At 28.5% G+C, this 12,622-nt stretch overlaps 1 protein-coding gene across 1 annotated transcript; it reads left to right on the top strand.

Moving 5' to 3' along the window:
* The first annotated feature begins 7,872 nt into the window (after nt 1–7,872).
* Nucleotides 7,873–11,934, top strand: LOC124934726. The gene is made up of 3 exons (XM_047475238.1): nt 7,873–8,375; nt 9,923–10,154; nt 11,018–11,934. The coding sequence occupies exons 1-3, from the start codon at nt 8,133–8,135 to the stop codon at nt 11,416–11,418; spliced, it is 876 nt and encodes a 291-aa protein (XP_047331194.1). The 5' UTR covers nt 7,873–8,132; the 3' UTR covers nt 11,419–11,934.
* Nucleotides 11,935–12,622: the final 688 nt, after the last annotated feature.

Below are 12,622 nucleotides of genomic sequence, written 5' to 3' on the forward strand. Positions count from 1 at the left end.
TTTGAATTGAAAATCATAAAATTCGAGTTTATGTTCTTATCCTCTATCTCACGAATGACAATTTAAAAAGCTCTTAGATTGTTTGTAAATGATGTTAGAAACATTTTGAGACTAATATCGATTGATTTAATGCATACTTGCTCAAAATTAAAAATTTCAGAAAAGTTTGATGATTTGAGTTCTTAAATTAGTCAAAAGTTACAGACAATTAGTCTTACCCAATTGGTTTGAACTCTACACTTTAAGGAAACTGTTTATTAGCTCAAATTTTGAATTAAAGCTTTGAAAATCGACCGAAGCTTGTCCTTCACCGCCCGAGTCACTCGTGCCTTGCCCAGTCCACCCGCGTGCGTCTCTCCCCACATTGACTAGCCATCGAACCATCTTGACTTCGGTCTAAACCACGCCCAATCCGGCTCAACTCGATCCTAAACCGTTTCCCTCGAACCAACGGTCCACCACACGTCTAGTTCAGCCCAAACCATGGCCTCTTTGTTTATTCCTTATTCATTTTTGATATTTTTAATATTAAAAGGATCCAAACTATTTTGAAAGGAATTGACCTATTTAGGGTATCAAGAAGACATTTTGAATTTTTGAATTTTTGCGAGAATTCAAAATGAGCAAACATGGAAAGTGGGAGGCCATCAAAATGTGGAAGAAGTGTATATTCTATGATTTTATGGGTACGAGAATTTGTGAAAGTGTGGAATAAGTATTATAAGCATGAAAATTTGATTTACCATAATTTTCAAATAATATTATTATTTTTGATAATATTAAAATAATATTTTGAATTTTTATATTCAAAATAACTCCAAATAGGAATTAAGACCTAATTAATGGTTAATTATTGTGATAAATAAACCCTAATTAGGAAAATTATTCAAAATTCCAAAATTAATTTGAGGATAAAATATTGTATCTATTTTACCAAATTAGACTAAAGAAGAGGTTAAAAAGTATTTAATTGTGATTTAATCATAAATTATGTTTAATTTATGACTTAAAACAATTAAATAAAATACCCTAAAATTCCCAAAAATACCCCAAAATTCCCAAAAATACCCAATTAATAAATTATGATCATAATTTTTATTATGATTCTAGAAATATTTTTTGTGAAATTTTTGTTGAAGAAAAACGTAAAAAAGGAATTAAAATCGATTTTTAATAACCTTTTTAATAAAAAAAACTAATAATCCAGTGTAGCCGATTTTTTGTTAAAATTATGCAGCAGGATCCTAGATCATCAGATGAGCGCCCATGCTTCATCCAACAGCCCAAACGCTCCCACGCAGCCCGCTACAACGAATCAAGTGCGCACCTGCCACACCGGATCAACTAACGAGATGGACTAACCCCATTAGTTAAAACCATTGATCGTTGATGGAATGCGGACGCCGGTAGCCGAAGCGAATGCTTATAACAGATCAAACATGATCAAACAAGAAGAATTTGAAAACATTCAAATTTTCAATTTCAAATTTAAATACAAAGCTTCTAGATTCATAACAACACTTGGAGAACACTCCTAGGAGGTGTTGGAGGCTATTTAGAATCCTGGATCGAAGCGGAAGTCGCCGGAGAAGGTTTTGACAAAAACTAGTTCTTGGCCAAAATTTCAGACTTTGATTTCGACTATTATATTCTGTAATTGTTTGATGTTCTTTGATGATTTGGTCTACAGACAATTGGGAACTATTTATGCTTCATATGATTGAATAGAACCCAAACATGAACATTGGTTGTTCGTTTTTGACCAATTCAAGAACTAAAATTTTTAATTTTTATGAAAATTTTAATTTTTGATCAAACATGATCGAGATAGATTAGAACTGGTCCAAATAGGTTCCCAACATCATTAGAAATATGTAGAGAAGTTTTCGGGGTTGCTATCCTTGAACAAGAACAAAAAAACTCGATTTTGAAATTTTCCAAATTCAAATTTTGGGTTTTTTTGATTTAGATTGATTGATCGGCTTTAGCTTCAACAGAAAGCTTGTAAATGATCTAGGGATCGTTTCTAATTAAGAAATCCAACAAATAGATCGTATATGAAACTGTGAAAACTGAAATATAAAAATTTCAATTTCAAACTGAAAGGGTGATTGGAAGATTAGTTTCGGTCGTACTCCCCGGGCGGTGGGGGAAGAAATTTAAAAGTTCGATAGTACTGAGAGTTGGAGAACACTCCATAAATCTTGGGAAGCTTTATGAATGCTTGGATTAGAGCTTTGAGGCTTTATCCAAAAATTTCACATATCTAAAAGCTTGAAGCTTTAATGGAAGATTTTTTTAAAACTTTGATTGAGGGATTAAGAGTGGATCTATTGCCTTTAGTATGCTCAAGGGGGTTATTTATAGCCTACCAAATTCGGTTTGTGAAGCAATTGGGTCAGATTTAGTAAAAAATCATTAATGTCGTTTTGGATGTTCTTGATTCAACTTGCCCGATCAGGCCATGATGAAGCATATGATCGTAAACGAAATGATCACTGTGGTAGGGTGATCATTTCAGCTTTCGAATCAGCCATTTTGGTGGACTATCAACGGAGTTCCATCTTTGACAAATCAAAGATGGGATTTGTCCTTATCTTGTTCGTCATCGCAAGAAAGAAGCCAAAAACAGGTGTGAAACGGCGTCGTTTCGGGCATAAACTCGAATGCGGGACGCTCTGTTGGCGTTCTGTTTGAGTTCCGTCTGCGATTCGGCTAACGACGATTTGGCGTGCATTAGTTAATCCCATGTTGCACGGAATCGCTCTTCTTTCGTTGCAGCGGGCTACTCGAACGGCTCTTGGTCGTTTGATGAAAATCCAACGCCTATCCGAAGGTTTTGTTTCCTTCTGTAATGATCCTTCCGAATTTCGGCCACATATAATTTTATAAGCGATTAAAAAATTAAGGGTTTGTTTGAAATTGATTTTTCTTTTACCCTTTTGTATGTATTTCTTTTTAATCTTAAAAATATAAAAAATATTTTTAATAAATATGACACACATTTTTCCAATTTATATTATTTTGTTTTTGTATATTTTTGGATTTAATAAATAATTTATTTGAAATAAAATGAATACAATATTTACCTTAAATTTTTATCTTAATTCTCTTTAATTTTTCTACAATTAATTTGGAATAAAATGAGTACAAAATTTCTTCCAAATTATTTTATTTATTTTTATTGGTCATTTGGATTTAATTATAACAATAATAAATCCAATTAAAATATGTTTAATTTTTTAAATTGGGTATGTAAAATTTTAGTGCTTACAAGTGTAACTTAAAATTATTCAATAATATTTTTTATAATTAATTAATTAATTTTTATTTAATTAAAAATTTAAAATGTGAATTACATATATTATATAAGTTTTTATATATATATATATATATATATATATATATATATATATATATATATATATATATATAAAAGAAAATAGAGCTATAATTAAATTAAAGAATTTTTTTGTTACCTTCAAAGTTTTAATATTATAAAAATATAAATTTATCGTTATTTTTATTGTTATTGTTACCGTATATGTAGAAAGAATAAAGGAACCGATTAAGTACTTGGTTAAAGGAGAGAAACTGTAAGTATAAAAGAAAAAAATATTTTAATTCAAATTATTTAGATTATTTGAATTATTCAAACTTAAATGGAATGAAATTCAATCTAAATTAAACTCAATTCGATCTAAATATTTAATTCAATTTTGTAATTCAATTCAGATTAATTAGTTAAATACTTCTCTCTAGGATAATTCAATTTAATATATTTTTATTTAATTATATATTTTTTTATTTATTTTTTTATTTTATTTTTAATTATAAATAAATTATTATTAATTTTTAATGTTTTAATTAAATTTTTGAATATAAAATAATGGAGAAAAAAATTCTAAATGACTAAGGTATGTAGAAAATATGTAAGAAATATATTATATTAAGATAAAATTTAATTTAAAAAAAAATAAAATTTAAAATTATACTTTTGATTAGATAGTTTGAATAATTCTAATTTTATCCGAAATTAATCTCATACGAATTCAAACCGATCCCAATTGAATCAGAAACATTCAATCTGGATTAATATTTTGGATTCGGATTACCATCCAATGCTAAGCCCTATGTCCCACAATGTCTCTACTTAAATAATTTTAGCTTTTAAAAAAATGTACACTTTATTTTTTAGTTTTTCAATTTTTCTTATATAATCTAAAGTTAAGGATGATTGTTTATATTTATATGGGTATAGACAAGTAATAAAAAAATATATGTACAAGAAAATAAAATACCAAAATGAAAAATATACACGTATATAAAAAAACCTATAAAAGAGAGGAAAAAATTAAAAAAAAATTACATGATTACATAGCAAATATCATTTTTCAAAGTGTGTTAGAAAACTATGAAATCAATGGATTATGTCATAAATATTATAGTGATCTCATGTTTATCAATTAGATTTTTTTAGACAAGGGATTTAAAATATGTGATCATGCAAAGTTGGAGAAAAGTTCTTTTTTATGTTTTGGTTATTTTAAATTTGTTTGGTGTTTCTATTTTTTTTTAGAATTTAGTTAAGGTAGGAACAAAAAAAATAAAAGAAACACAAAACAAAACCAGAAAATGGTTCTACACTTATCTTCGCCAATTCTCAACCAAATCAAATGATTAAAAAACCAAACGACTAACACAGCCTAATGATCATTTCCTAGTGATCATTTCACCTATGATTCTAGGCAAGATCCATGCCAAAATTGATCAATTTCAGTTGAACAAGTTGTTTTCATTGATTATCTTTTATCTATAATCCAGTCGTCTTAAGCCAATAACGACATAAGTCTTCTATAAAAAAAACCTCCCGGCCAAGGCCAAAAAGAATAACTAAGCAAGACATCATCAATCAATCTCGATAGAAATCTCCATTAAAAAAAATCATTTTTTAGTTGTTAGAAGTCTTTGTACAGAGTTTCTAAGCTCGATTCTAATTCATCATAAAGTTTCAACAAAAGAGTGTTATTTAACTCACTATAAGTTGTCAATCTCATTATAATTCATGTTAGGAATTAAAATTAAAATTTATATATATGAGTTCTTGTCTTCTTCTATACTACACGATTCTATAATTTTATGATTTATAATTTGATCATAATATTGCTTATGATTTTTCTGAAATCAATTCGAATTAATTAATAAAAATCGAAACAATAAATTTTGAATGAAAAATCTTAAAAAATTGAGTTTATGTTCTTAACCTATAACTCACTAATGACAATTTCAAAATCTCCTTATATCGTTTGTATGTTATATCGTTTGTATGTGATGTTAAGAACTTTGTAAGACCAATCTCAGTCAATTTAATGCATGCTCCCTCACAATTAAAAATTTTCAAAATTTTTAAAAATTTAAGTTCTTGAGTTGGTCAAAATTATCGCCATTTAGTCTTACTCAATTGGTTTTAACTCTAAAAACTTTAAGAAACTTTTGTAATCTCAGAATTTGAATTAAAACTTTGAAAAAATGATCTTTTCTTATTTAAAATTTCCCTTTCTATTGAAACTCCATTTGTGCCTTTTCTGCTTGAATGACGACTCTGAAGTAAGACCAATTAGTTCTAAATGGGGAGACGAAGCTCCCATACTCTTGGATTCGCGATCGGATCCTGCTAACTATAGACCAAAACCTGCAGTTTTGGTATGGATGGAGGTTGAAGACAGACTTCAACTTTACCTTCACCGTTCGAGTCACTCGTGCCTCACCCAACATTGACCAGCCATCAAATCACCTTGACCCTTGTCCAGACTGCGCCCAATCTGGCCCAACTCGACCCCGGACAGCTTCCCTTGAACCAATGATCCACCACAAGTCTATTTCAGCCCAAGCCAAGGCATCTTTATTTATTCTTTGTTCATTTTTTTTTACATTTTTAATATTGGAAGGATCCAAACTATTTTTAAAAAATAAATAAAAACATTTTAGAATATTTACATTTTTTTTATTAAAGATTTGTCTCGATTTATTTCTTAAATTCAAATTTTGTAATTGATATTTTTTTTAGATAACATAAATTATTATGTATTAACATTTATTTAATATTGTAAATATTAAAATGTCAAATCTAAATACAGAATTTGAAAAAATAATTTGATAAATAACATGTAAGAATTCAATTTTTAAATAATCAAAATCTTTGTGAGATAAAGATCGTTCTTTAACGGGCACAAATGACATGACGTGTAAGTCTTTTTTCGAGTGTCACCAAATATCGAACTCAAAAAAATCTTTAGAATTACGTTTCTACACGTACAATATTTTCTTGATTTAAAAAAAAATTCAAATGACGACTCTAAAAATTAAAATGTTAGCTATTTAAAATTTTAATTTACGTTTCTACACGTATAATATTTTCTTGATTTTAAAAAAAAAATCAAATGACGACTTTAAAAATTAAAATGTTAGCTATTTAAAATTTTAATTTAATTAAAAATCATTTTTTAATTAAATATTTTTAATCAAATCAATTATTCTAATCCATCGTCTCTTTAATAAGATTCGATCTCTTTAATGAGAATCGAGAAGAGAATAAGTATAGAATACGACAAAAATTTAATTAGCCTAAAATTTAAATTAATTACTAATTTTTTTTTATCAAAACGCACCAAACAATATAAGAAATTACAATTTGCATAGATAGTAACATATACAACTTGATATTTATCTCTATAGGACATCTACACTAAAAACAATTGTTACAATTCTTAACAAATTGTGGTAAATTGTGGTAGACGATATGAAAAAAAAGAAATTGGTCGTACGATAATCTTAAAAAATCATTTTACACGTGTTCATTTCAATGTAGAAAAATAAGGCTGATAAGGGATGCATTTCAAATTCCTAGGTTGTTTTTTATTATCTGCTTTGTTTTCCCTTTTTGTTTTTTCTTTTGCAACGATTGAATATATTTTGCATTTATTTTAATAAAAAATTAACATTTTTCAAAAATATATTTAAACAAACATGGTCAAATTTATAATATTTCAAGCATTTATATTAAATTATAGGAATCTTGCATCTTCCTTCTCTTATCCTTTGTGTGAACTATATGAAACTATTAACTCAGAGAAAAATAATAATAAACACCTTTTTATTTTAAATTATGAAAAACATTCGAAATAAAAATAGACAATAAAAAAGTTAAAAAATAAATATTACACAAATGTATTTAAGAGTCCATAATTTCAATAGAATTTTTTTTAGAGCTTAAACCTTATGAAAATTTGATGATTATGCAAAAAAGAAAAAAAAAAATTGAATGTAACATCTATATATTTAAGAGTCAATTAATATTGTTTAAAAGAATAAGAAAATAAATATAATGTTTTTTTATTGTAATTAATGATTTGAAAAGATGACTTTCTTAATTTTCAAATGAGATAATAATGAAATATATTTTATAATTTATAATTTTCTTTCTTAATTTATGAAACTAATCTTGATAAATGAAAATCAAACTATTTTTATATATTAAAAATTTTTTATAGTTGAATAAGTATAAGATTAAAAAGAATAAAAATCAAAAAATTATAAATATATTGTATAATTAAGTTATAATTTTTTTTTTCTAGTGAATGGTATGAATTAATATTCATTATAGGATCAAATTTTCATTTAAACAATTATGATATTTTTTTATCAATTCAAAGTCCATCCGAATTCATCATATTTACCCTTTATTTTTATTTATTTTGAACTGTATAAATATATTATTTTGTAAAAATGAGTCTAAAAAATGTTATTATTTATAATTATTCATATATATGAATAGTCTCTTCGCTTCCATTTTCTCTCGTTTGCTTTGTTGCAGGTTTGCAGCAAAGCAGGATCAAAGGCGATCTCTTTCCTTCTTTACATCTCTTGATCATCAAAATTCGTTGATAAATCTGTCGCTAATAGAAACTTTTATAAAACCTTTCGATTCTTCGGCCAAATTTTGTTCTTGATTATTGGGGGAAATTGAATTTTCTTCATGATTTGAATTCTTTATTCCGTAATTCTTTTTTGGGGGGGTTTGTTCGAGGAAGAATTGCGTTTTCTCAAAAGGGTTTCAAAAATTGGGGATTGAAATGGAGTGCCAAGTCTGTACGACCTCAGGAGACTTGTCGTTCTTCAGCAAGGGCAGTGGAGGAGGAGGAGGAGGTGGTCGATTGGTTAGTCAGATCGATGGTTTTAGTTACGAGAGCGAGCACGATTTAGCGGCCATGGTAAGCGATTTCTTGGAGAACGGTAGTAGCGGCACTGATTCACGGCATAGCAGTGATAATGAAGTTGCCTTCTGCGATCTTACTCAGCTTGCTGATAGCGTTTTGGTTTGTTCTTATTTTCCTGTCTCTGTAAATGTTTACTGTATATGCGTTAGGTTTTCTATATGATGAATATTTATGTTACTTGTTCAGGACTTGTTTTCACGTAATTGAGTATTTACCTTAGCCTTTGTTTTCTTCATCTTCCCCAATTTGCACTATTATCTCTTGTGAAATGCTGAACATATTTAGATGCTTATTAACTGCCTTTTCTGAATCTATCATTGATGTATAGATGGTGGCAATTGGTAGGAAGAGTATGCTTTTCAATCTATTTATTGCATTTCCTTTTGTCCTTCTCAACTCTTTTTGGTGAGATTGATTGGGAAAATCATTTGTCAAAAACTTGCAAATGATTTTTTTTTTTTATATCTGCCATGTTTCTTGCGAAGAGTCTTTCGGTAATTTAGAGTAGGAATAAATTCTCAGAAACTGATTTAGTAGAAAGTTCTCCCCATTGTTGTTCTCCTTCCACATGAGAGCATCTTCCATTTTAGGCTGCAATTGATTACATAGAATAGTTCTTGCATTATTTCTCCAATTAGTCATGAAAACCTAGAATATGAGGGGGGAAAGGTCATTTGCTCTGTTGTTGTATGAATCGATGATTTACCAATCAAGAAAGATATCATTATCAATAAGCAAATGAGAGATAGCTGGTTCTTTTCTTGAAGTCGTAACACCCTTAACGGATTTATCATTTATTCTTTGAGGATCATAAGCCCAAACACCTACATAGCGAGAGTGAAAAGATAGAGGAAATAAGATCGCCTTTCCTAAGACCGACCTCTCTTAGGTGTAATAGAGTCATAAGGTGCAGTGTTGGCCAGAATTGATATAAATGAAGTACTAATGCATCCGGGTAATAAGGTCAACAAAGTCTAGGAAAAAACAAGCACAAGGAACACACTTTTTATACACTTCCTCTTAATATTTTCAAAAGCTCGCGCATTTCAATTTAGCTACAAAAAACACTTCTTTCCTTTTTATAGTGTGAAAAGATGGAGAATCGCCCTTGCAATTCGTTCTAAAATAAAAAATTGCTTTAGTATGGTAGATTACATTATGGAAGAGACCTTTCAGTCTATTTGCTAGAATCTTAGAAATTACTCTTTAAAAGAACCATTTGTAAGCTGATTGCAAGCATTTTGATGTTTTGGAATATGAGACATAAGAAGAAAGAAAAAGAGGTAGAAGAAAAGACTTACCTGAGTAGGATAAAGAGGCTTGTACTAAGGGACTTACTACACTGAGTTCTCGTGTACAATTTTCATTGAAGTGGGAGGTCAAAATAGTACTTTGTTGTGTTACCCTTCTCAAGAAATTGACCAGGACACCCTAATTTAAAAAAAAAATGAAGCTCCTTAATACAAACCTCTGATATTTCTTGTTAAATAAGATGTGCAATTTTTATTTTGTTTTTTCTTCTCGACCACAAGGAAGAATCTTGACTTAATTGTTTATCTGGTCATAATCTGCTTTTCAGTATGTATCATTAGATAACACTGAGATGAGAACTCATATTTGGTTGTCGTTTTTACTCCACCATGCAGTATTATAAACATTCTGCTGATCAATATGAGAATGACTTGCTATCCATTGTCAATTCTCTTCTTTTGTCCATAAAGGACACAGACGAGGATCTTCTTCATTTAGCTAATAAGTCTAAAGTGCTTTGTAAAGGAAGCTGCATACGATTTTCACTCGTGAAGCTTCTGCGGATTTCTGGTTATGATGCTGCCGTTTGTGCCTCCAAGTGGCAAGCTCATGGGAATGTTCCTGGAGGTATGAAAATCTCAACAAAAAAACTTCTTATAGAGCCTATTTGGAAACTTGTATTATTTTTTGGATCATGATCTTTAGTGTGAGTTTTGTTGCTTCATTTGATATATTTCTAGATAATAATCCAAATTGTAGTCTTGTATAGTGATTATTCTCGATCCTGATAAGATTGTTTTCTTGATCATTGTGACTTTTTTGTATACATAACGAATGTAAATTTTTCGGGTAAATTTTTCGGGATCATGTCAAAACAACCCATTAAGACTCTTTTTTCTTGAGGAACGGAAAATTCTTTTATCACATAAACGGAAACAATTAATTCTAGTTAACATCACTCAAATAAATCTTAATAATTAACACTTTACTTCTTTGTTCATCAAATCAACTGCTCATGATTACTTTTGAGGAATCAATACCCCATTCTCATACTAACTCACTTAGATGTACTCTTATTCCTCAATAATAATAACGTTTTTTAGTGATTATATATTCTCGATACTGTTAAGATTATTATTTAGATTATTATCAGATTATTTTCTAGATCATTGTGATTTTTAGTAAACATAACAAATGTAGATTTTTAGGATCATAATCGAGATGAATAGTTTTTTATAACAATACAACCCATTAAGATAGATTCTTTTTTTTTTCGAGAGAATGAAATCCTTTAATTAAAATTATAAGTAACTATCGTTTCTAAGAACACATAAAAGGAATCAATTAATTCTAGTTAGGTCACCCAAATCTTATAATTAGCACTTGACTTCTTTGTTCTTAATATCAACTGCTCAGGATTTCTCATTAAGATATATTCTTATTTCGTCAATAATAATGAACTTTTTTTTTATTACGGGGTGTATATACAGGTGATCACGTGTACATTGATGTTATCAACCATAGGGAGAATAGAAACTCAGAACGTTTGATAATTGATATCGACTTTCGGAGTCATTTTGAAATAGCGAGAGCAGTTAACTCGTACGAGCAGATTCTTGATTCTCTCCCAGTCATTTACGTGGGTTCAATTGGAAAGCTTAAACATTTATTGAATGTAATGGTTGAAGCTGCTAGATCTTCCCTTAAGCAAAACACAATGCCTCTCCCTCCATGGAGATCTCTTGCGTATCTACTTGCCAAGTGGAAGTCTCCCCATGATAGGAAGTTCAATCCAAACGGGTCTCATTCTGTTCCTTCTCAACATAATCTGTGTAGAGAAGATTTGGGGAGGCTGCAGTCCTTAATTCAATCTAATAAGTGGCGAAAATAGCAAGAGGAAGACGTGCAAATCTACTAGGCGGACTAAGTAAGATTCTTTCTTTGCTTAGCATATATATTGAGGGGAAGAAGTACGAGATTTTTTTGAAATTCTGGTAAGTCATTTTTGCAACAGAATAAATAAAATTCATTACAAAACAACGAATACTATTCTAGTTTTAGTAGCAGTTATGGCCCATTCAATAAGAGACATGTTTTTGTGATAACATTTTACGGAATTTTGTTTTTTATTTCTTACCTGTGGTGAACTGAAATGGTTCATTTGAGATATAGACGACTTCCACATTGAAGGTGGACTTCTGCGGCTTCTTTTTGTGTTAGAAATTTTGGTCTTGTAATGGGAATATTCAAGTTTTTCTGATGAATTTTGTTCATTTAATAACAACTCCATGAGATTTAATGATATTTTTGTTACACTTTTGATTGTGTCTTTTGTTTCTGGCTTATGTAGTTGAAATGGATTTTGTAAGTATGTTTCAGTTTGCATATTGAGATTGTTGCTGTTTCATTTTGTTATTGGTTCATGTTAGATTTTTCTTTCTGCTTAAAGTTTTGGAACATATTCTTACACATCCTGGTTTATCAGGGACAAGAAAATATATATTTTGGATTGAACAAACTAGTCTGGTTTGGTCTGGGTTATTTGAATAGTTATCAGATTATTTCTCAATAACATTTGTTTGATATAAAAAAATGAGGGGTTTGGTTAAAATCATAAAAAATAATTATTTAATATTTTAAAATGTTATAAAAGATATATATAATTTATTTAAATTATACAATTTATAGATGAGTTATTTGAGAATATTGTAAAGTTATTATCTTATGTATACTTATTTATATAAACATTAAAAACATTTCATTCTTCCAGCTTCTTTTATAGGAGTTGATTTTAAATTACCATCTAATCCTATACTCCTTAATAATTATATATTGAAATGTTTATTTTTACTTCTTTAAAACAATATAACAATTTATTATATATTTATGTTTAATACTTTTTTTTTATTAAATAACATAATTTGTAATAATTTAAAATAAAAAAATATATATTTTAAAATTCTATAAATAAACCAAGGTTATTTTAAAAAATAATTCAAATATTTTTTTTATCAATCTCCAAAAATAATTAAATAAAATATTTATTTAATTTTTTCCTTTTATTTTTTATATGAACTCTAAAAAAAAAATGTTCA

Source organism: Impatiens glandulifera, chromosome 4 (assembly GCF_907164915.1).
Source record: "Impatiens glandulifera chromosome 4, dImpGla2.1, whole genome shotgun sequence".
Lineage (NCBI taxonomy): Eukaryota > Viridiplantae > Streptophyta > Magnoliopsida > Ericales > Balsaminaceae > Impatiens > Impatiens glandulifera.

What these genes read in the sequence shown, in the direction of transcription:
- LOC124934726 (XM_047475238.1), top strand. Translation starts at nt 8,133, where the DNA reads ATGGAGTGCCAAGTCTGTACGACCTCAGGAGACTTGTCGTTCTTCAGC. An exon ending in AGCTTGCTGATAGCGTTTTG is followed by an intron (nt 8,376 to 9,922) that starts GTTTGTTCTTAT and finishes TCCACCATGCAG; the next exon opens with TATTATAAACATTCTGCTGA. An exon ending in TCATGGGAATGTTCCTGGAG is followed by an intron (nt 10,155 to 11,017) that starts GTATGAAAATCT and finishes GTGTATATACAG; the next exon opens with GTGATCACGTGTACATTGAT.